This window comes from Theobroma umbraticum, unplaced genomic scaffold (genome assembly GCF_002168275.2).
Source record: "Theobroma umbraticum cultivar Fairchild unplaced genomic scaffold, ASM216827v3 scaffold_50.0, whole genome shotgun sequence".
NCBI lineage: Eukaryota > Viridiplantae > Streptophyta > Magnoliopsida > Malvales > Malvaceae > Theobroma > Theobroma umbraticum.
The window spans coordinates 6,959,880-6,986,062 of record NW_018397261.1 but is presented as its reverse complement, the minus strand read 5'-3'; the positions used below and the strand labels follow the sequence as shown (position 1 = coordinate 6,986,062).

The following is a 26,183-nucleotide window of genomic DNA, read 5'->3' as shown; positions in this document are numbered from 1 at the left end:
AAAATTTTTATAAACTTAGGTTTATATTTTTTGAAATTTTATAATTTTACTTCTACAATAATATTATGTTTAATGAGAAGTCTTATAATAAATAATTAATTATTAATTAAGTTTAATAAATTTAAAATTAAAATAAAACGTACTACAATAGAATTATGTCCAAACCTTAGTTTTTTAAAACCTAACAACCAACACCTTTTTTTCTTTTTTTCCTTTTATCAAATAGAAACAAAAAACTCTCTTTTTTCTTACATATTTGGACCCTTAACATGGTTTCGAATCATTTGATATTTAAACTATTTGCAACTTTATAAATAAATATTACTCTGATGATTTTGCTTACCATATAAAATGCATCTAAGCTATCAATTGGATTTATTCAAACTTGACATTTTTTATAATCAAGCCTTAAAAAATGTATCCACATGTTATAAGTTATGTCAAGTGTTGAAAAAGATGAAAATTTCAAAAGTCACTTCCTTATTGACAGATTGATCCAACTTGTATTGAATTTTTTAGTTTCCCCTGCAATATCAGAATGTGCATTTTTTGCAATGAAAATCATTAAGAACAAGATTCGTAATAGAATATCGGATGATTTTCTTATAAATTCATTGATCATTCTTATTGAAGGAAAAATCATTTGAGACTTTGATATTGATTCATTGATAAATGCTTTTAACTTTATGAAAGATCGTTGAGCTCAATTAAAGATGTCCAATTTTAACAAGTAATGAAGTGAAAAAATATTTTTATGTTGTACTTAACATGTAATTGGACTTATTTACGTAATTTTAATCTGAACTTTTTTCAATTAAATTATTTTATATTTTTATTTATAATTATTTTATAAATATTATCTTTATCTTTTCAAACATGAAATCCTGACTCTATTATTGTGTGTATATATATATATATATATAAGAAAGAAATCATCATAGCTGTTTGATAGCTGGATGTTTCCATTCAACGTATAACCCCTTCAAAGTCTGTGGTGGTCATCATCAACTGATCCTGATTGGTATTTAGTGCCATTCTACGAGTCAAGAATTTTCCTTTTTATCCAGAGGGTCTCATGGATGTGCATTGAAATCACGAAACCAAGCCATTGCAAGCCATGATCATTCATGATTGCAAAAGTTTTCTTAATGGCTTTGCTCATCCTATGAATGTGTAAAAAAGAAAAAAGAAATCACATAAGAATGAACTAAAACTCGCTTACCGAGCGGGCAATGGCTAAGTAAGTAAGCACTACCCCTTTTTCCACTATGACTCGGGCCCGGGGCGGGGCCTGGACCGATGCCACGGACCGTAATTTATTTCAACAACGAGGGATCTGGCTGTCGAAGCCTTCCGGCCTATTTCCAAACTAGTTTAAACTAAACTAAAACCCAAGCAAGACTTTGCTTCTCCAATGCATACGCGGCCGTGTCCGTACTCTCCATATGAAGGATTTACACGTGAAATCAATGGATATATGGGTAAGAGGAATGTATCCATTTTCTCTTTGAAAGGTGGTCAACTGAAATATCATTTCATTTGGCGAAAATTCAACCTAGCACATTAAAAAGGAGGTGAATTTGTGGTGCTATACTCGCAAATTCATCCCAAGGAGGGGTACTCCCTATTCAGTAAAATGACTTCTCATATCAGTCCATCTAGACAGGCCCTAAAACCCACTCAGAACCCATAAACACAAAGCCCTCTATACGTTCTGCAGTTGGAGTTTCAATCTGATTCAAGTTGCTATCTGCCGCGAAATATCGAACATGTTTTCTTGTCATCAAACTTATTGCCAACAATTTAATTTACAAAAATTACGGGTGATTGCATAGGATTGAATTTGCGTGCACCAGAGAATAAATTGAAGACAGCGCCTTGAATTGATTGTCTCAACTCTCGAATTATGTTACATAAGTTGCTGCAGCCTTGTGGTACTGCTTCATCTATGACTATGAACAGTTTAAGATTGTAGTAATACTAATGAAATACTCTTCACTGCACGGAATTGTGAGACCTCCCATTGGATGGTTGAATCCAAATTCTTCCTCAGCCCGATTTAGCAGGTCTTGAAACAGAGGATGGTTCAAGAAAGATATCGGAATCACAAATCTCTTCCTGTTGCCTTCCCCAACATAAACTGCAATATGGCCTTTTGGAACATTTGATGTTGCCTCTGCATTCCCAATCCTTGCTGACAGGGTTCGCTGGAGCTTTTGCTTGGCGTGAACTAATCCAATTAATTGGATGCCCATCTTTGAGTGGTATGTTTTTTGTAGAAGAAAGGAGGAATGTAGTTCAAAGGTTGATTGAGCGATTGAAAGCTTTGGTGAGTTGAAATGGCATCTCTAGCACCTAATTACATATATATAGGAAGATTTAAAACCTCAAAACTGGATAAGATAGTGAGCTATACGTCAATGAAGAATGTTCAGAAACATATCAGCTGAAGGAATTAGTTAAGTTTCACATGGTTTTGCTTTGTCTTTTCCAAGACATCTGTCCTACCATCTTAAGAAGCCCAAAAAAGATGAGTGCAACTTGTGAATTGCCCCGTGTCTTCAACTAAAACCATCTTAAGCAATGACTTCCTGATGCTTATTGGTTTATAGACATCAAATACTCATCTAAATCTTAAATATCATTCAACTTAACCTTGCATTTACCAATTTGCTTATCTTCGTACCAACTAGCCTACATGTTTCTTTGAGGGTTATTGCAGTGTCTCTAGGCCCCTTCCCTTTGTCCCATAGATTGTCTGAAGGCCATTAATTAAGATTAGATAACTGGTCAACTTTAGAGTTAAGATTATCCAAGACTAACTTGGTCAACTTGGACTAAGTCCATTGTTTAATCCATTAGATGAAGCTTCGAACATTGAGAGTATTAGTTTCTTTTATAATTTCTGTGCCCTTATAAATGTTCTTGATTTGATTCATAACTTGCAATATATATATATATACATATTTTTATATATAACTCACTTTATTCTCTTTAGAATATCCATTATTGAGGTTTGACTACTGTGATTTGAAGATACACACAGCAATTTTCTTCATTTGATTCATAACTCCAAATCTAGATTGCTTGCTGATTGAAGTAATACTGCCATCATGCTAAAAACTGTCTAATGTTTTGCATGAAGGTGGTGTAAGCAATGTTGACTCTCTCGACTCTGTAATCATTGACACTTTTGATACTTCCAAGCTCCAATAAGTAATGGACATTTTTCATTGTTAGGGACGCAAAGAAAGAATTATTTGCAGAAACACTAAACGCAGAATTTCCCATTTTATAATGAGAAGAAAACGCGTTGGGTTCCTCTCTAGTGGATGCATTACTTGGTTTGAATTTCTCATAGCACATGATGCCTAGTTGACTGCAGGCTTGATTTATTCTTAATTTTTGTGCATTAGCAATAATTAAAAAGCTTATAAGCAAATTGCAGAGCAGGTGCACACGACACAAAACAGGGCTTGATTTATTCTTTTATCAGTTGACTCTTCCAAAAGTGAATCAATGAGAGAATGAGGTATACGAGTAAGTGCCCATTAGCACCCTCTCACAACCAAAGATGATTAGGAAGGCAAAATGGACACATGGATAAGGATTTCTAAACAGGAGAAGACACTAGCAGTCAATTGTTCCAGTTTCATGAAACATGAGTGACTAATTGGAGGAGACTGGACGATTGCATTTGGTTAGACTCATCCTGCAGCAAGTGTACATAAAGATCAAGGGCAACTAATAAAATCTTAGGTGCCAAAATGGAAAGGCAATGCGTTTTGATGCAACTCAGCAAGTCCTTTAAGTGCTCCTGGTTCATGTATGGTAGGCAAGACTAGAGTCTCTTTTTCTGTTCTTGTCATACATAACGAAGGGTGTTCTGCTTAAGACAAATGAGTAATTGGAGTCCTCAAAGGGACAAGAGAGCAAGAAAAGTATGGCACAAAATGGTGTAAGGAGTTTGACAAAGAAGTTTCCTTGTCTTTTTTAGAATAATTGCCATAATGCAATGATTTTCTGGGGATGCCAGTATCACATTCTGGACTGAAGCATTCCAAATTTGGGGACTCGCACATGATGTAGCACTGCAGCATAAATGCCCTACCATCTATTCATTGAACAAGCACTGACTCTCAGAATCCCAGCTATCCTTCTGACATTGAAGCTTGTTCCCTGGAAACAAAATTGTAATCATCGCACCTTGAATTCTCCCATTTCGACAGATTAAAGGGACCACTAATACTGTTTCTTGTAGGAAAAAACTGTTGTTTCGTCAGAGAGCCAATCATTCGGAGTTGGAATCAGCAGAAGAAAATTAAAATTTTCCATTCCTAGTCAGGAAAGGAAAATTGTATCGAAATTCCTATCATCATATTATTCATTAGCCGTTTTATTTTAGAAACTAAGAGCAATGGCAATCTTATAGGTCTATAAATATTCATTAACCGTTTCTCATCAAGTTGGTTCTACAGACGATAAAAGGCGGCACCGTTGAAAGTAATTTACTGGATTAGCTGTTTCCATTCAACCTATCATCCTTTTAAAGTCTATAATGTTCTTCTACCTAAACAAAAAGTTTATGATGTTCATCACCAACTCGTCACTTGTACGAGCCAAGGATTATATCTTCAATGGGGTGACAATTTGATCCAAATTAGTGGTTGGTACTTCATCCTACTGGACCTCTTGGATATACATTTGAAATAAGAAAGGTCTCTATACGTATAGCCATGATCGATATTCAAGGTTGCAAACGTTTTGCTAATGGTTTTTGCTCATCCTATAGCAATGCAGTGAATAAGTCTTTTTTCATCACTCTTAGGCGGTGTAAAAAAATATGTATAACTAGCTCAGAAAGGGCGTTTTGACTCTTTAAAACCAAGTTTCTATGGTAAACCCTACAGGGTTTCTGTTATTGTTCTATCTCATGCAAATAATAATTGTCGCATTTATTAATAAAATAATAATTGTCGTCAATTTTACTTTTAGCGTTTCATGATGCTAATTATGAATGTAAATATGAACAATTAATATCTTTGTTTTTTATTAAAATAATAATTTAATATATAAGATCGGGGGCGGAGCATCCCTTTATGATGGCCCACTCAAAGTTTTTAAACTTTTTTATATATTATATATTTTTTAATAATTTTTAAAAATAATTTTTTATTAAATAATTAATATAATTAAAAAAATAATGAAATAAATTTATAAATTTCGTTTAATTTTATTCAAATTTTTAAATTTTTTTTAATTTTTTAAATTTATGCATCCATATTTTTCTCTTTTCTTTTCTATCCTTATATTGTGAAATTATAAAAAGGTAAAGTTTTATTTAATTAATTAATTTATATTATTATTATAATTTATTTTTTCAACTCTATTCTATTTGCTCATATATTTTAAGTTTTTATAAATTTTCTCTTTTAAATTTCTACGAATCATCAACCATATATATATTTTTGATTATATATAAGTTATATCTCCTACTTGTCATGGTTTTTTATTTTTTGTTATGTGAATTTTATTTTTAATGATTTTAATTTTTAAAAATTTAAAAATTATTGTATATGTAATTCTCAAATATAGGTTCTAATGTTGCATTATTGGTTATTGTTTAAAATTTCAGTAATATATTATTTTTATTAATCCTAATTATATAAGAAAAAATTATTTTGAGTATACGTTTTTAATGTGTTTTACGTTTTATATTTAGTTGAAAGAAAATTATCTTGACTATTAGAAGAAATTATTAATTATGTCTATTGTATTTAACCATTTATATTTTATCCATTATAGTTTAATATTTAGTATTATAAATTTAAATATAATAAAATAAGAATATTATATGTTGACTACATTAATATTTTAGTAGTTTATATTGAGAAAGGTAAAACTTTAAAACAAAATGGGTGATAAGTTTCTTATAAATAATTTAGTTGTTTACATTAAAAAAGATATTATCATTATCGAACAAAATTTTCTTAGAGCACTATTATAAGTTTTTTTTTTTATTTACATGTTATAAAATTATTATCTATTATAAATTTTTTAATTTTTATTCTTCTTTGTCTTTGGCTCCCCAATAAATAAAAGTTGGCTAACTCCGTCCCTGCATAAGGCCTTATTTCATGACGTTTTATTTCAAGACTTATTTCATGATTTATTTAGAACAAGGAAGACCTCAAGTACACATGAAGATATATTAGACAAAGTACACAGCAAAGGAAGATTGTTTACTGAGTGTTGAATACTAGGATTATGTGTCGGATGGTAAAGTTGGTATTAGTTATAATTGACCTAGTTGAACAAGAAGCCATAACCCAAGGATTGATCATGTCATTTATATCAGAATCTTCATCATCACTTTGCCAAAAAACATTATCTTTTCTTTACGCTTTAATCCGCTCCAGCTCCATAGCAATTTGTTTCCGGCCTATTCTGTCCCTTAAGTTTCAAGCATCTTTTTGCAAGCTTAGCAACGACTATAATCTCTTCTTGAGGACCATCATTCATTACTTAAGGATGAAGAATATTTATTAAACAAGAAATTCTCATTCCTTGAAAGCAAAAAAAAGACTATCAAGCTTCTCGCTTCCTCTTATCGTGTTGAGGAAAAGGGTTTTTTCCTCATTGAAAGTTCCACAAGAACAATTTCAAAACTATAAATATCGCTCTTTTCTATAAATTGATTTGATTGAAAATATTTTGGATCCAAATATCCAAATGTTCTTTAAACTCAAGTGGTCATCTAAGTTTGCTCAATTGCGAATGATCTTGAAGTTTCGACATCTAACACTTTTCCTCTACATTTATTACCCAGAAATATGTTACTAGATTTATATGTCAATTATAAATAGGGATAAAAAATGCAAAATGCAAAAAAGATAAAAGCATTCATTATTTTTGTTGCAATTGGGAGATGCAAATAAGATGACTAATTTTTTTCATTGGATAAGTAAATCAAAATGAATGGTGCAACTAATCATAGTCAACATTCTCAAAAACTTTGCTGAAATTTTAAACAGAAGTAACTAAACAACTTAAAAACTAAAACATAACATGTAAATAAAAACAAACAAAGCTTAAAATTTTAAATTCTCCCCTAAACTTAAAACTAACATTGTCCTCAATGTTAAAAAATAAAGACGAAAAGTTAAGAATACTTCCTTGGTTGATGGAGATCCTCTAATCTTCCTCTTCATCCTCATTACATCCAAAGTTGTTGGGAGAATCTATTAAAGTGACAAAAATCTAAATAAGAAAAAAAAACAAAAACAAATTAATGGAAAAATCTAACTAAATAAAAAGATAACATCAAAGGAACGGAGTTTTAAAAGCTTGGATTGTCTCTCAAGAAGCACTTCTTTATAGTCACTAGCTTGACTATGACACCTCATTCGGCCTTTCTTCATCCACAACATACAGCTTGAGGCTCATTCCATTGACCACAGACACCCTAGTGGCCTCACATTCTATCTATGTTATCCCACATGGATAGATCTTGATCACTTTAAGAGGACCCAACCATTTTGCCTTATGCTTCCATGGAAAAAGATTGATGAATAACTCATGAAGGGAAGGTAGAAGTATATGCTCCTCATGCCACTACTTGGTTGTAAGTTGTGGAGGTGGCAGCTCTAACTCCAAAGTTAGCGCTTGCTTCACTGGAGGTAGTGGAATGGGTTTTCCTTTATCCAAATCAATTGATTCCACTCTATAGTAAGTATTTATAAAGGAAGGATATTTGGTCGAATTGAGTAGATTAGACACTTCTTCCTCCTTTAACTCAAGTTCATCAACTTAAGTTTTCCCTTTAGCCTTTTTAACCACTATTTCCAATTGAGGAAAAGGTAATGGTAGTGGTTTTTCCTTTGCCTCCTTCTATAGAGTTTGTTTATCAGACTTCTCAACCACTATTACTTTCTCAACTAACTTCACTTGAGTTTCAACTTGTTTACTATTGATTGTTACCTAATTTTCGCTTGTAAAGGTAACTATTAGACAAGATTCCTTACTTTCTCTTTTGTGATTAGCTTCAGTTTCACAAGGCAAGGTTCTTTGAGGTATATTGTTGATAGAATTTGCAAGTTAACCCACTTAAGGCTCAAGATTTCTCAATGAAACTGCTTGACTATGAATGAGAGAATTAGTCCTTGCCATGAATTGAATAAACATCTCTTCCACCAATGGTTTTTTCTCAGTCATGGGAGCTTTGGTTTGAGGTGGAAATCCAATAAACTTATCCAGCTTCAGAGCTAATGAAGATCTCTGGTTGTTACTTCAAGAAAAGTTTTGATGACTCCAGCATCTACAATTATAAATGTTGGCATACATGTTGTCCTGTAGCTAATTGTGATTCCTTATAAATTGAACTAATTCCCAACAATGGTTACTTGAATGTCTTTCTCCACAAAACTCACATATCACAAATGGTCTCTGAATGACTTAAACTCTCATAGTTTCAAACTTTTTGGACAAAGCAACCACTCAAATAGTCAAAGCAATTAAAGGATCCATTGTGTGAAAGTGTCTAAAAAAAATAAAGAAAAGCAAAATGAAACAAAACTTGAATTAAGACTAGCTTGCTGGGCATTAATATTAGCAAAAGAATAGAAAAACAATTCCCTGGAAATAGTTCCAAAAACTTGTTGAGTTGCTAATTTATCAAGACAATTTACCTTGAAACTTTTATCAAATTAGCAAAACATCATGGAAGCACACACAGTCAACAAGTAATATAGTAGTGAGTGAGTTATCGTCTCCACAAGAATTGTATCTAAATTTTTGCTAATTACTAAAATTGGGCAATCTAATCTTATCCAAAGAAATCTAGTGTTGAAATTAATTGAAAATGAAAATTAAAGTAGCAAAGCTAAGCTAGTGAACTAAGCTAAAATACATTGCAAGTAAATTGAGTTGGAAAATAATGGAGAAGTACCTAGGATTATGGTTCCAATTAATGCTTTATTTAGACTTAAGATTGACTAATTACCTACATTTCTTGGAAAACTAATGCTAGCCTAGGATCTTTAAGTATGTACGATTCTTCGTCAAGATATCGTATAATGGCCTAACTAAATTTAATTCTCCATATGTCTATAGCTAATTAATTAAGCTACGTTCATTAAGAATAAGTCCTATAAATTGACTATATCTAGTTAATAGGTGTATGTCTATTGTCATAACATATGAGCCCACAAACTAGTCCATTACAGGTGAAAAATTTAGGGAGTCATCACTAATCTTTTTTATCTAGGTGTGATTGGCCACCTATTAAATTTATTCTTCTCAACGAAATCTTAAATTAATTTTAAGATTGTTTAAAGAATAAGACTCGATCTACGTATTTCAGAGTTGAATACGAGAGTACGATTATATACGAGAAAGGATTAACACCCCCCGTGGCGCTTATTCCATGAACGGTTTCACTTAATCATTTGTTATCCTATTAACCTTAACTTTTTAATCTTATTCTTATGTTTCCCTAATCATTATTTATTTATTTTATTTTTTATTTTATTTACAAATTAAAACATTTTATTCGATTTTACTGGTGAGATGTACACATGATGCAATTGTGAAATGTATAACATAAAATCTGGATAATATCAAACAAAAACCTTTTATTGAGTGTACTTTTCGAATCCGCTCATTATACGGTGGGATCTGAGTGTATCTTTCATATAAGAAAATACTCGAGAAACTCGCATTTGCAAGTTTAACGAGTAAATCCTATCATTGGAGTAATCGTTTACCAGTAAAAATAATATTTTCGTGAATGTAGTCTTATTACAAGTAGAAGCATTTTATTAAAAATATTCTTTTAGCCCTTCTATCATACTAGTGGGATTCGGAGGTATCTGTTCACATATAAAATTTTTTGAAAAAACTCACCTTCGTAAGCTCTTTTAAAAAATCCCATCCTTGAAGCTTTGACTCATACACATAATACGTCTAAATGCCATGACATTTAACAATGCAATAATGAGATGTGATGTATCCATAAATTTCAATATTTGTTTATTAACCTTCATACAACTCTTTCGTTATTTCTTTGGAATTTCTTTTTATTAATTTTCTTTGTATGCATATATATCATGGATAAATATTTTATATTTATTATTTTGATCTAATTATATTTTTTATTTCATTTTATTATATATATTTTTACATTCAAATATTGATCTATTTTTGCTGTATAAATTTTCCTTTTTATCTAAATACTATTTCTTTTTAAGCCAAATATCTCATTTTATAATTATTATTTATGTATATATTTGTTTATAAATCAATTTCTTTTCTTTTTTTTTATTAACCTAACCTATTTTCTTTTCGACCAGCTATTTTTTATCTTTTCTCATAAATCTATTTTATATTTGTCTTTTATATTTTAGTTGTATTAACTATCATGAATTTACCATCATTGAAAGTTTTATTATTTTTTACTATTTATTTATTATCTTCATTATTTCTTTACTTCTTTTGTTTTTATATTTTGCTTAATTACTAATTAGGATCATATATTTTCACTTATTTATGATTAGAACCACAAGATTCGAAATTATAACCCTTCCATTATACCGGTGAAATCTTAATCAAAATCCTTTACCTAGAAAAATTCATCTGGTATTACGATTTCACACACTCCGAATGAATATTTCATCATCAATATGATTTATATAATTTTCACAGTTATTAATATTATAATATGTTTTAAACCAAACCTAGATACTTTTTCACCTATTAATATTGATCCTAAATATATTATTATTATTATTATTATTATTATTATTATTGCTCTACCTTTTTGGGAATAAATTTTTTTTCTATTTTTTAAAAACTTCTCTTTTTACTATTTTTACTTATTTTTCTATCTTAATTTTTTATGACTAAATATTTCATTACTTTCATATTTTCCATTGATCTAAATTTATTTCTCTACAACTACATATTTTTATATTCTTTCCTATTTAAATCTTTTTTTTTTGCTAAATTTTTATTTATTTTTATAATTTTCTAACTAATCCGATTACCATTTATTTTCTTTTTATATATCTTACCTATCTAAACCTAAACATTTATAGCTAAATATTTATCTATCTTTTTCATTTCCAGCTTTCTATTTATTATTATTATTATTATTGTTTATATCTATGTTTACAATTTCTTTAATTCTTATTCTAATAATACTTTAGATGTATATTTTTGTTCTTAACATCATTTATTAATATGCATAACCAACAAAAATGAAAACAAGCCCAAGCACATGAAAAATAAGAAGGTGAGAAGAGCCCATACCAAGTGGACACAAATAGGCCCAAAAGTTAGCAAACTCTGTCTCGTGGGCTAACAGCTGCCCGCCTCTTCCTACCTTCTTCCTTTTCCTTTTTTCGTGCGTCATGCACCAACTGTTGCTGTTTAGCACCTTGCTCCTTATAACCCTAACTGTAAGTTCCTTTTTAATCCTCTTTCTCATTTTTAATTTTCATTTTCTCTTTCTAATGGCTGCTCTCCCTTCTCTGTTAAATAACTTCCCCCGTTCACTCTCTTTCTCAATAAAAAAACCTAAACCTTCAAATATTCAAACTTTCATCAACCCTCTACCAACGGCTACTTCCCCTTCCAAAACCTCACCAAACCCATTTCCAAGATCTTGTTTTAGGTTTTAATGGTTTTTGGCTCTTTTTTGTTTCTTTGTTTTTCGGTTGTTTTTTGCTTTTTTGGTTTTTTTTTTCTAGTTTGTGATCGTGACTAGGAATTTCGGCTAACTAGGGTATATTGGTTCTTGTTTTCCTAAGGATTTTTAGACTTTTAGCAAGGGTTTTCAGGGTTTCAGTAGGCTAGGGTTCTTTAAAAATGGGTTTTTCGGTTACTGGTTTTTTCAGTTACTAGGATTTTTTGTTTTGCAGATTCGGCTCCTTAGGGCTTTTTTTTTCTCTTTTCAATCCGGCCTCCTCCCAAAATAAAAAAATTTAAGAGTTTTTATAGAACCTCATTGTCCAAGTTTTTGGACAATCTGAACAGGTGAAGGGCTTTAAGTCAAAGAAAACCAGTGGATGGCAACCGTAGGTGACCCAAATCCGGTTGCCCATGCTTCATTAAATGTGGAGGCTGTTGACCATGGAGGCCAAGCCTGGGTTTTTCCTTTTTAACAGTGATTTATTTATTATATTTATTATTTATTATTTGGGTAAAAAATAAGTGTCTTCACTTAACAAATCACTCAATTAATTCTCAATTGCAATGATTATATACTATTTTATTTATTATTTATTATTGGGGTAAAAAATAAGTGTCTACACTTAACAAATCACTCAATTATTTTTTGATTGCAATGATTATATACTATCCAAATTATGATTTTTTTAGATTAATTTTGTTAAGTATTATCTAAATACTCATACACATTTTATTGGAGATCAATGAATAAAATAAAAAATAAATGTAAATTTAAATAAACATTAAATATTTTATAAAATAAGTAATAGTCAATCAAACATTCAAACTATATATTAATATTTATTATAATCTTAGAAATAAAAATTTAGTTTAACATTTCAACAGTCCGTAACAAAATTTAACCATAACTAAGTATTTATATATGGAGATTTAGAGAAAAAGAAATAAACAAGTTAGAGAAAACTCTATTTACTGTAGCTTTGTCAAGTTTTTCTTTAAGATTTTTCCTTTTCTTTTTTCCTTGTGGAAGGCTCCTTTCTGCTTTTGAAGTTGCTCATCCCAAAACTGTCTTTTCTCAACTCAACAACATGAATTTAAACCCTCCACCTTCAGCCCTTGCCATAGAACCTTGTGCAAAAATTTCTTCATTAAATGACGTGTTTTTGCTACAATTAAAAAGGATTCTTGCTACAGTAAAAAAGGTCTTTGACTTAAAAAATATTTTTTTCATGTTTCTTATTGCAGTTAAAAATGTATTCTCGCTGTAGCGAAAAACTCTTATTTGAGTTGTTGAAAATCTCACAGCAGCCAAAATGAATCTCACTATAGTGAGAAACCTGCTGTTTTGCATTATGCAATATGCTATAGTCAATCGACTTTTTTTACATTTTTTACTATGATATCTTTTGAATTGGGTAAAGTACTAAATATTAAAGTTGTAATCTTTTTATTAGCTTTCTGTGGGTCTAAGAATCGTATCGATTGAAATTCTGTAACTCGAGTTATGTTTAAAACATTGTAACATGTATGAAGGCTAATTTAAGTAAAAATACATGATTTTTTACAAATTTGACACCCAAACTTTTTTCATCTTCACCAACATATAACACAATTAATAGAAAGTATAAACAAGACTTAATAACAAAAAAATAGAGTCAAATTGCTTAATTAAACTATTAAAGTATGTATAAGATAAATATTAAAAAAAATGTAAAAGCAAAATTTAAATTAATTAAAAAACAAAAAAACATTAATCATTTTTAAACTTAAAAGAATACAAGATAATTCTATAAAATAGAATTATTAAATAATTATATTCTTTTCGCTTGTACGTATCTTTATTAGCATTATATTGTCAAAGCATGATGAACAAAACTTGTAAGAAGCATTCATACAAAGCATATGACAATATTTATATTTAGAATATTCAACATCTTTATAATACTGACCTTTGCTCGGTTTTGTTATTTAAGAAATGAATAAAATAAAGCTAATTTCACATAAAAATATATTAATAAAAAATTATATATAAATTTATATTCATATATAGTGTCTTTTTTTTTCCTATATAGTTCTTTCTTTTTTTAGAGTTTATTGTAAATTTTCACTATCTACAAATAAGGACTATTCTTATACTCTTTTATCATGTTTAAGTTGTCATATGTTGATTTTCTTTAGTAAAAATTTTTCAACTTTAACTCTATTATTATATATATTTTTTATGATTAAATTTTAGATAAAATATATGTAAAATTTAGATCATTGAAAAATCCTTAAAACATTTTTTTCATAATTTTTATCAATAATAAATAAAAATAAAAAATTAAGTTGAGAAAAAAATTTTAAATCTTTTACTAATGAAAACTCAATATATGCCAAATTTATTGAAAAAAATATAGAATAGTTGTAAATAAATATATAGATGCGTAAAGTAATAGTTGTCATTCGTAGCTCAATATATATATGAAGACAAGTGTAAACATGCCTCGCAGATGTCAGTCAAATAATAGTCTGTCATCAATGGGGTTTATCTTCCTGCAAACATATATATAGATGATTGTGGCTTAAGTTTGTCCAATAATATTCATCGTCGTGATTAGCATGTTGAGACCCAAAAAGGCAAACTGACAACTATTACTTTACTTATATATATATATAGAAGAAGTATTGTAACTTGCAAAGATTGATGAATAAGGGTTACAAACAGGATTATGTAATGGTTTCAATCATATAGTCATATGATTGCCATGAGTCTCTTGTTGTCCAACTTCCAACGGCATTTTTGTTCTTGCATTCAAAATCTTAGAATCAATTCATCAAATTCTAAAATCGATTAATAAAATCTGGAATCGATTCATCAAACTTTAAAACCCTAAAATCGATTCACACAACTTTAAAATCAAACCAAACCTTAAAATCAATTTATAAAACCCTAAAACTTGATTCATGAAATCTTAAGATCAATTTGCCGAACTTAAAACAAGTTCACAAAACCCTATAACCTATTCACAAAATTTTAAAACCGATCACCAAACCTTCTAATATATTCACAGAACCCTAAAACCAATTTATAAAAAATCTTAAAATTAATTCACAAAACTCTAAAACCAATCATGCACCCAAGCATTTGACTTGTTGGTTAGTGCATTATTCCCTTGCCTAAATAGCAGAGTTTGAATCTATCTTCCTCCAATCCTAAAAAAAACTCTAAAACCAATCACCAAAACTTTAAAATCGATTCATCAAATTCTAAAATTAATTCTTAAACTCTGTAATTGATTGATAATCCTTAAAATGAGATTAGTGACAGGATGAATTGTGCCATCACAGCTACTTTCCGCCTTACTCCCATTTGCTGAATAAAACTTTAGTTGATTTTTGAATATTTTTACGCATTTTGTTAATTCTTTGTATTTATTAAGTATAATTAATATATATATAAACCGCTTTTTTTCTAAAAGAAACTAATTAACCAATTTGTCGTTAATCCCTTCTCTGTTAATAATTTTTATATTTCTAGTAAGATTTAGTGGAGGATTAAGTAGTGGGCACCTCCTAAAGTTGTAAAGAATTGTTATTAGTGCTATTACAAAAGCCAACACTAGCCAGACAAAACAAACCTCTCGTGTGGTCACAACTTAGAAATGAAATAATTAATTCTGTACACATTGCCCTGTATCTGGTCCTTCAGTTTAATTCTCTTCTGCATGCTTTGGAAAAAAAAACTAATAGGGACTTTTATTTTACCTGATATCTGATAATATTATAACCTTGGTTAAAAATAACAAAAAATATTGATAACGAATTATCTAAGAGTATTCGTGATTATCATATTTTTTTTTTTGCAAGGCATCTGTGATTATCATATATATTTTTTGCAAAGCATTCGTGATTATCATATTAAGTAATATATTTTTCAATACATTAAAATTTATCAGATTATAATTAATTAGTGTTTTTAATAAAAAGATATTAAATAATAACGGATTAGTGAAACCTCTTAGAAAAAAATTGGGAAAGTGCTTATCTTAATCATAAAGAAATCTTCATAAAAAATCAGCAGAAGGCAACTTGAGTGGCTTCTTTTTGCCGATTGTGGCCAGGAAATGCATAGTAATGGTAGTTGGTTCTGTTACAAGTGTCAAGAATATCCACGTGAGACCTCACCTGCTTTCCCTTAGGTGTTAAACTGAACAGGAACAGCAGCAATTTCCAGAGTAAACGCAAGCTCTGACGAGATAGTTCTCAGTTTTCTGCCAAGGACAAAAAGCAAGTAGCAAACGTGATAACTTGGGCAAGACTTTGAGGCTTTGTTCATCGATAGTTTTATCTGATTTTTAGTCTATTTTACTATGAATTTAACTTGCAGAACGATTGATTGATCAATAATCAAACTGGCTCAGAGCAACAGGTTTTGTTGTCAGCAAAGGAATCACAGTCTCGTTGCTTTCCAAATTACAGAATGTTTACAGGCGATTGAATTAGCAGGACCTGCAGAACAAAAATTTGAAGAGACTGCTTTTTTTTTTTAAAGCTTTTACTGTCTCTAATCATGTTGTCTCGATGTAAGCGAGAAGAAAGAGATTAATGTTGTCTGCATCCTTAATTTTGGTGCTGCAACCATCTATGAACAGTTTAATAATGTCGTTAGACTGATGAAGTACTCTTCACTGCACGGAATTGTGAGACCACCCATTGGATGGTTGAATCCGAATTCTTCCTCAGCTCGATTTAACAGGTCTTGAAACAGAGGATGATTCAAGTAAGTTATCGGAATCACAAATCTCTTCCTGTTGCCTTCCCCAACATAAACTGCAATATGGCCTTTAGGAACATTTGATGTTGCTGCCAATGCATTCCCAATTCTTCCTGAAAGTGTTCGCTGGAGCTTTTGCTTGGCATGAGCTAGTCCCATTAGTTGGATACCCATCTTAGCGAAGAAAAAAGAGACAGAAGAAGAAGCTCAAGATTTGCTTTAATTGATAGAAAGCTTTAGTGTGTTGAAGACTGAACACTTGGTTTGAAGTAGTGTCTTTAATGCCTAAATATATAGAGGGAGATGGCAATTTGCTAAAACCTTAAAAAAAAAAAAAACTGGATAGGGATAGTGAGATTCTATTGAAGAATGTTTAGAAACATATCAGGTGAAGCAATCAGTTAAGTTTCACATGGTTCTGCTTTGTCTGTTTTTAGGCATCCAGCCCTACCACCTAAAGTCGAGTGCAGCTTGTGAAATTTTATATGGATATATCTTCCCAACGTTTTGAACTTATAAAGCACTGACTTTACGATGCTAGCCATGTTCTTTACACCAAACACTCGTCTTGACCATAGGGCTTTTGAAGATTCATTGCGCTTATTCGCTAAACCATTGAACTTGGACTCTGTTCCTTGGTCGCTTTTCTATGTGCCAACCACCCAACATACTTTTGAGGGTTATTGCAGTGCCTATATATCCCCACCACTTGGCCCAAACGATGTTTCAAGACCTTTTGAGATCAGCTAGCTTTTGTTATAGTAGTAGTATTCCTCTCATCCATTCATTTAAGACTGGTATCCTGGACTAACTTGCTCAAGTCGGACTCAATTCAGCTAATTAATTAATTTGTAAAAAAGAAGTTATTTCCAAATTGCAAGTACTATTTCCTTTTTGGCAATATCTCTGTCCTTTTTGATTTTTTTGAGTTGAGGCACAACATGTGATAGACTAACACACTTTCAAAACGCACACGCACCGGCCAACACAGGTAGCTCCCTAATTAATTGACTTTACTAAACTGGATTGACTACTGTGTTTCGTTTGCAAATATGATTCTTTAGGACTATAACATAACATGATAATAATTTTATGGTTTACTGTTACTTTAATCAGGTATTTTCTTAGGTGTGATGATAAAGATACTGCATTATTTGCTAAAGGTCTTGGTTCAAATCTTAACAAGTGCTTCTTTACTTTTCAAAAAAAAAAATCAGGTATTTTCTGTCCATTGATCTGATTAGTGTTATATTTCTTGTTGACATGTCAATTACATACATTCACGTCAGATCTTTGAATGATCAATGTATGGTCTATGTCAAATGAATCCATGGAGGTGAAGAGTAAGCATCAATGTCCTTTCTATACTGTTATATGTTCAATGTGAATGAATGGTCTGTGTCAAATGTGTGCACCAAGGTGAAGGGTAAGCATCAATGTCATTTTAAAACTGTCATCATTGGGATATCTCAGATGATATCCAACAATGTGTTATTTCTCGAAAGTTCCTAATCATGCTTTTTCTTTACAACGGTTTGTTTCTAAAGTTAATTAACGAAGAATAATAAAGAGGAGGGATAAAATCAAACTTTCCATTCGAACTCTGCTACAGCCATAGAAGCAGTAGACACTTTCAATTGCAATTTATTAGTCCAACAAAACCTCTGCTTCCCTTTACATAGCCTAAATAATCAGGTAACTGTTTAACTCTTCTCTGCACCAAATTGGAGGAGATTCCGTTTTGATGTTTTTGTCATACTCTTTTGGTGCACGTAGCTAAGGGCCAACATATTGACAGAGAACTCATTTGTGCGACAGGAAAGGCAACGCAATGGATGACAGCAGTAAGTTCCCCGGTGGATCTCAGCAAGTACTGTTCTTGATTCATGTATGAACCAGAACTAATACTAGATTCTCCTTTTCTGTTCCTGTCAAAACATAACAAGAGATTATTATGCTTAAGACAAATCCTCAAAGGTACAAGAAAACATAGAAATTTATGACAGAAAATGATGTAGGAGGTTGGAAGATTTTTATGGTCATTCATTGCCATGTTTACCAAATACAGAGGGGTCGAGATACATTGGATTCAAAAGGATACACAAAAACACCACAAAAATCACATTGTTCATCCTAGATCCCTGATATGGGGAGTGGTCATATGTTTTTGTGTGCTCTAACATAATGCCCTACCAATATTGTGCATACAAGTTGAACTACTCTTTTAGTGAATCTGCAGTTTTCCTTATGAAGAAGGAAAAATTTATTGCAAGTCTAATGGTCATATTCAGTCAATAATCAGTTCTTCTTTAGAAAACCATAAGCAACCACCAAATACTCAATCCTTGTGAAAGCCACATGATGGTCTATCAATTATAATATTAGAATCTATTAGAACCATCCACTAAAATTTGCAGACACACATAAAAGAGTCTCTGCCAAAGCCATGGCTAGTAAGGTTTGGCAGTTCTTAACAATTTGAGACTAGACATGGCAGGATTGGAAAAAAAATATCATAAGCTGGGTTGGTTTAATGTTTCCATTCAACCTATCACCCCTTCAAGTTTAGGCCCCACAAGCTATAATGTTCATCACACTTGTACAGGTCATGAAACAACTTCACATGAGCTGAAAATAATTTGTTTGCGAGTCTAATCAGTTAAGTCATAAGACTTGTACACACATGGTACTGAAGTGTATTATAAATAGTTGTTTGATCGGATGTATTGATAAAGCATCTGCAATTTTATCTGAATGTTGGTGTCTAGTAGTTAGTCTTTCATCCATCTGATTTGCTATTGATGTGCATTACGATCAGAAAAAGCACATATGCACAATACATTGACTTGCCATTTAGCAAAAAAATGAATGATTTCATCTGCATATTAAAGTCTATAGTCTTTCACCCAACTGGTATGTTGGCTAAGCTTTGTAATCATAAAGTTCATGATACATCCATGCGAATTTCAGCTGGACCATCGTAATTTCTTTTTCTATTGACTGGTAGGCCATGAAAAATCCATGCTTGCAAAAGGTTTGTTAGCAAATCTATCAAAATCTTATGAATATATAGCTAGTGGAAGGCAAATCCATGTGACGCAGGACATACGTCCTAAACAGACCCCATTTAAAGTGAATTTTCTCTTGGCCACATAATCCACTTCCATTTACTGGTCAAAGAAACTTAGAATGTATATACAACTATACAAAGATTGCCATCCAGCATATCATTTTTATTTGCTTTTCCAAAAGCTTTAGACATTCATCTCAAGATCCGAAAAACTCTAAAGAGTTGCAATTTAATTAGTCATGGCTTCCCATATGCCTGGGATTATTAAAGCTAAACAGTTTGTACGGAGCATTCTTTTGTCCCCGGAGACCACTGATCATGTGCCTAGCAGCCATTTAGTTGTCTATGTTGGAAAGACTCAAAAGAAGAGATTTGTTCTTCCAATCTCATACTTGAAGCATCCTTCATTTCAGATCTTGCTTGTTCAAGCTGAAGAAGAGTTTGGGTTTGATCATCCTATGGGTGGTCTCAACATCCCATGCAGTGAAGAAGTCTTCCTAGATATCACCTGCAGTTTGTAGAATTCCTATGACATGGAAAACATATAATGACTAGCACAGAATCCAAAGGAGTCATTTAACAACTAATTAGCCCCATTGACCTAATCCCAATTTTTTTGTAGTAGGACTTCAGATTATTTTGTTTATTCATCCACATTATAAGCTTTAATGTAACGTCAGATCTCTGTTTCTGGTATATACAAAAGCTCATCATCTTATCTTCTCTTCCATGGTTTGTATTTATTCGACAAATGACCATAACGTTTTTCATCCATTGTTATAGCTGCAGAATTGTGTAAGAAAATATGTATTGATTCATTTGCCTGTGATCTCTCAATTTTTTTTTGTTCTTTGAAGTTTCATACTGACCTATTAGAATTCATTATCTATTATCCATCACAGGGGCAATGGCAAATGGCATTAGAGCAGTATATGGTAGAAAGCAATTTGCAGAGTTAGTTACCCAAAAACTAGCCGTACTTGTTGCACTTTCATGGAAGATATATCCTTTTTAGCACATTCGAATGTAATCTCAAGGCAGGCAATTGCCAGTAAGGGGAGACCACGTTTTAGCGTTTACGTAGTTTAGTACTGATCTAAAAGTACTGCGGAGAAGTAATAAGGCAAACTAATGTGTGCATTTTTGACCTTACCTAGTCTCTCTTGTTCAATCAATCTCAGCTATTGGGTAGCTAAAACTAGGCCTGAAAGATTTGACAGTGGAATAGTTGGCTCATTTAATAGGCACTGAGAACATCCTAGATTGGAACTATAAATATTGTGGCCTGCACCAGGTCAGGGCGATTAGACACCAAAGAGAGGTATGCACCACTTACAACTACTTAACGATTGGTTTGTGTTTGGATTAGAAGTTCCCGATCCTCATGACAGTTAAAGAGTAGACTTTCCAGGCCCTGTCTACTGGGAAAAGAAAATCTGTTGTCAACTAAATTAAGATTTCTTTGTATAGTTCATAAATCTCTACAGTCAAGATTTTGTGATTCTAGACAATTAGCATAACATCATTACCAGGTTAGTTTAGTGCTTGTTCAACCTATTATCTATTAAAAGGGAGGCTCACCCACCAAAGTTTCTTAAGGTCACCGGTTCCTCACTTGTTCAGATCACCAAACAGTGTCACATGGACTAATAACTTGTTTCATTCTGCATTCAACAGAATTCAGAGAACAAACAGTACAAGCCGCTCTGGTCTTTGATCCTGATCATGGGCAAACATGTAGGGCTAACATACCGTCTCATAGTCGCTAGTCGATATGATTACCTTGATTCTTTTGATAGTGACCACAGAATATTTCATCCATATGACCTGCAAAGTGAAGTCATTATCGTCTAGCTATAATTCAATGATAATAGTATCTCACCATGGGCCATTATTTTTGGTTTCATTGAATGGTAAGCTATAATGTATAGATTGCAACAGAATAGACCACGATACCAAATTTGTCAAAATGTTATTATTTGTTGGGACGCAAGGCCATGTGATTCCTCACAACATATGTCTCTAAAGGTCTTCCAATGCTATTCTCTCTTCACCACTCAATTAGGGTAAGACTGCTGACCATAAAGCTTTTGCTCTCTATAAATACAAATTCTAATGGATAGCCACCCTGTGCCAAAGCCTTTCCTAGTCCCCTAAGATCTAGTTCCACACTTACATTTCCTCATCTACTACTCGTAAAACAATCTCAATTCACAAAAAGTCATGGGTTTCCGGTTGCCAAGACTTGTTAATGCTAAGCCGAGTCTAAAACGGGCTCTTTCATCTTCAGAGACCACAGTGGTGCCCAAAGGCCACTTTGCTGTTTACATTGGAGAAGCTGAAAAGGAGAGATTTATTGTCCCAATCTCATTCCTGAAACATCCATCCTTCCAATATTTGCTGAGTCAAGCTGAAGAAGAGTACGGATTTAATCATCCTATGGGTGCTCTGACAATCCCCTGCAGCGAAGAAGCTTTTCTTGATCTCATTTGCGGTCTGCAAAGCTCTTGAGCTATGATGTGAAAGCGGCTAGCCGAAGAAAGAGATTGACTCTTTAGGTCATCTGACAAGTACCAATTTTACTTACTAAGCGAGTGAATATGGTGGATTGTTTTCTGCGATCCCATGCCCTTGTGAACTTAATTATTCTTTGTAACCAATATAAATATATATATGATCATTTTTTATTAAGAAAATCGACTTGTTCTTCTCCTGAATATTGTTTCTAATGGTGGCTGTGCACTAATCTGTCCCTTTGGGTTAAAAGAAGTTCCATACATGATCAGGGTCAATTTGGATGGGAATTCATCTTATTTCTTTTAAAAAATAATTGTTTTCCAGTGTTTTGGATATACGGGGTCCATGTAAAAGGACAAGCATCTCATTTCAGGAATGCAGTTGGTAGCCATTTCTTTGCTGTCATAGCCTATGGCTCTCATGGCCTCTAATATGATGGCGTTTTATGGGCCATGTGGCCTTAGACAGGTTTGGAACGTATGAGATGAGAAGTGGACCGCGCCTCTTGCGTAACTTCACGTACATTACATGGACTTGTCTCTTGTAACTCGCAAGCTTCCCTAGACCTATTTGCTGGCACATTTCACTTAAATGGATGGTCGATTATCCTTTGAGCGTATAGTTTCCAGGCCAAAACTATCACCAAACTGAAATTTCCGATCAACACTTTGGTGCAGAGAATGCAGATAGATTAATCTTTGAGAAAAAGTTTTAAGACGCTATAACTCATTTCTTGCATTTTAGTTTTATTTTGTGAATTAAGCATTTACGACAGTAATTCTAAAGTTTTTAATTTTATTAATGTAAACGTAGACTACTAGTACAGTGTAGATCTGGTAATTTGTATATTTGTATCTTAATCATGTTGGGTAAACATAAAGTATTAACAATTATATGAGTAAATATGAATACAATAAGATTAATTAATTATGTTAGAATCTTAAACACATATATTGATACGTTTAATAAACGTATAATATGAGATGACATAATTGATATATTTATTAAACGTGTCGAATTAAATTTTATATGACATGACATAATTAATATAATTAAAATTTATACGATTCATAACCTATTTACACGATTGATATAATTAATACACGATTTATATGATTAACATGATTAAAATAATTAAATTGAACTGAGTATTAAATGTGTCTACATGACATGTGAACACAATTAAATAAATGATTTATAAACGAGTTATAGGTTATATGAATACACGATAACATGCTTAATTAATCATGTTTTAGATGAATTAAATGAGCTTGACATAGTTAAGACACAATTTATTCATATTTTAAACAGATCGATGCGATTAATACACAAAATACGATTAGTCCAAACTTAAACCCGCTTAAACTCATGTCATGTGCTTATCGTATTACTATATCATGTACAAAATTATTAAGTATAGTACAATGTTGTAACTGTAATAAAATTCAGAAAGTAATTAAGAGTCTATTTGGAAAGTTTGAAAATGCTTTTCCAAAAATATTTCCAGCATTTTCAAGTGATTAGAAACAGGAAAATCTTTGCATAAAGGTAAAACATTTGTGGGTTAGTGGAAAAAAACGTTTGTTGACTTGGAAAAATATATTTCACTTTTAAGAACGTAAGATATTTTTCATCTCCACAACAAATCCTCTCTGATCTCTCCTCCCTCTAACCTTTGCATGCTCGTCCCCTCCCTGGCTTCTCGATCCTTGAATCCATATCCGACAATCACTTGAACCTTCAATCTCCCTCCGTTGTCTTCAAACCCGACTCCTGAGTTTATTTTTCCAAGAGCAATATTTTTTGTTGAAAAATGTTTCCTTCATGAAGCTATTTTTCAATTACCAAACACAGCTTGAAAAGCGAAGTCAAATTAAAGTCTTAGGGTCCGTTTGGTATACTGTAATGTAAAACACATTATCTGCAATGTGGCTTATTAAATTACATTGCAACGTTTGTTTTGTAACAATGCACTGCAATGTAAGATTGCAATGCAATCACATTACAGCCAATGGATGTAAGTGTGATTGCAGTCCAAAACCAATGCAATCACATTACATTACATTCTGCAATGTTCTTAAAGACAATTTTACCCTTCAATTTTATTACCTTATTAAAATATTTTATAATATTATAATTAAAATAAAAATATTAAAATAAAATATATATAAGAATAAAAATTAAAATAAAATAAAATATCAAAAATTACATTTATATATATATAGGTAAACAAATTAAAATAAAATATATAATATAAAAAAATATTAAAATAATAATAAAATATATAAAATTATAATAATAAATAAAAATAAAATATATGACATTAAAATATATTTAATATGATATTATATAAAATTAATATATAAATATAAATATATTAAAAATAAAATATAAAATATTTATAATAATATAAAATAAAATATATGACATTAAAATATATTTAAGAATGATATATATAAAATTAATAATATAATATAAATATATTAAAAATAAAATATATAAATTATTATATAATAATAAATAAAATATATGATATTTAAATAATTTAAAAATATGATATTATATAAAATTAATAATAAAAATATAATATATTAAAATAATAAATATTAAATATTATATAATAAATTAAAATAAAATATATGACATTAAAATATATTTTAAGAAGATGATTATATAAAAATTAATAATAAAAATATAAATATATTAAAAATAAATATAAAATATTATAATAATAAATAAAATATAAATAATGATATTAAAAATATATTTAAGAAATGATATTATATAAAAATTAATAATAAAATATAAATAATTAAAAAATAAAATATAAAATATTATAATAATAAATAAAATAAATAATATATTAAAAATATATTTAAGAAATGATATTATATAAAAATTAATATAATATATTATTAAACTTAATTTTAATAATTAGGGTAATTTTGACAATTAACATTATATTCCCACTAAAGTACTTGTAAACCAAACACTGCAATATTATCTTCCTTGCATTTTTATCATTACTTTGCTAGATGACGCGGTAGCGACGTTGTTAATGTTATTTTTCCTGTAATCACATTGCTTGCAATCACATTACTTGCAAACACATTACCTGTAATTACATTGCATTGTAATGTACCAAACGCCACCTTAGTGTTATTTCTTATGTCATAATCTCAATGGGAAGTCATGTGAATTTCAAATAGAAGAGATATATTTTACTGGATAGAGTCATAAATTTTACATTAAAAATAAACTCTTAAAAAAAATCATGAATCTCATATCAATTTTACATTAAAGTGATATTAAGTATTTAAAGTTCACAATACCTTCAATTTATGAATTATTTTTATGACATAGCATCTTGCCTGTATATAATCTATTATATTTCCATCCATGATTTTCTTTTCTCATTATCTGTAAGTGCATTTTTTTTTAACATGGAAATGGAGTTATCACCGTAAAAGAGACTACAAAGAAGTGAATATATTTTGGGATTCTTTTATTAGACGTGATAATATACTGAAAGAAATCCAGGAGACACAGCGAATACCATACCTATATTCTGACGCCAAATAAATCGATGAGAGGTTCGCACTGCTTTGAACTGCTACTTAAGGATTGACTTGTGTTTAGATTAAAAGTTCCTTCTCCTCACGATAGTTGAAGATTTGACTTTCCCGGCCGCATCTGACTTTTAAAAAGAATAATCGGGTCAACTAAAATGAAAAATTTCTTTTTCTTTTTTTGTTGTTAATGTTTGTAAATCACTTAATACAGCAATCTGAAAGAATTAAGAATGGCTTGTTGACATGATCTATACAACTTACACAATATATGCTGTTGATTGGTATCCAACTTCAAGAAAGCAAAATAGAGAGAAAGCATCAGAAAAGATTTCTTTGTCTACTCCATAAACGTCTTTAGTCTAGATTGGGTGATTCTGGAGGATTAGCATAACATCATTAATTACTAGGGTGGTCAGTGCATCTGTTCAACCTATCATCCCTTAAAACAGAGGCTAAACCAACCAATTCCTAACATCACCAGTTCCTCACTTGCTGAAGGCACCAAACAATTGCACACGGACTCGTAACTTGTGTCGTTCTGCGTCGAACAGAGTCATAGAACAAATAGTAAAAGCAGCTC

General features: G+C 30.9%; 3 protein-coding genes, 1 long non-coding RNA gene and 1 pseudogene across 4 annotated transcripts; 2 read left to right on the top strand and 3 right to left on the bottom strand.

The window, feature by feature from the left end:
- Positions 1-1,648: 1,648 nt before the first annotated feature.
- On the bottom strand, positions 1,649-2,298 carry LOC110417628 (auxin-induced protein 15A-like). The gene has a single exon (XM_021430082.1). It carries the CDS (start codon positions 2,253-2,255, stop codon positions 1,953-1,955), a length of 303 nt encoding a protein of 100 aa, XP_021285757.1. The 5' UTR covers positions 2,256-2,298; the 3' UTR covers positions 1,649-1,952.
- Positions 2,299-15,777: 13,479 nt separating this feature from the next.
- LOC110417627 (auxin-induced protein 15A-like) lies at positions 15,778-16,843 on the bottom strand. The gene has a single exon (XM_021430081.2). It carries the CDS (start codon positions 16,616-16,618, stop codon positions 16,313-16,315), a length of 306 nt encoding a protein of 101 aa, XP_021285756.1. The 5' UTR covers positions 16,619-16,843; the 3' UTR covers positions 15,778-16,312.
- Positions 16,844-19,753: 2,910 nt separating this feature from the next.
- LOC149527128 (auxin-induced protein X15-like) lies at positions 19,754-20,101 on the top strand. The gene has a single exon (XM_089783896.1). It carries the CDS (start codon positions 19,754-19,756, stop codon positions 20,033-20,035), a length of 282 nt encoding a protein of 93 aa, XP_089640022.1. The 3' UTR covers positions 20,036-20,101.
- Positions 20,102-21,654: 1,553 nt separating this feature from the next.
- On the top strand, positions 21,655-22,231 carry LOC110417635 (auxin-responsive protein SAUR21 pseudogene; annotated as a pseudogene).
- A 1,325-nt stretch (positions 22,232-23,556) lies between these two features.
- Positions 23,557-25,974, bottom strand: LOC110417644 (uncharacterized). Its single transcript, XR_002445337.1, has 3 exons — positions 25,865-25,974; positions 25,593-25,728; positions 23,557-23,804 (listed from the first exon to the last, which is right to left on the bottom strand). It is a non-coding gene; the product is annotated as an uncharacterized LOC110417644 (long non-coding RNA).
- Positions 25,975-26,183: the final 209 nt, after the last annotated feature.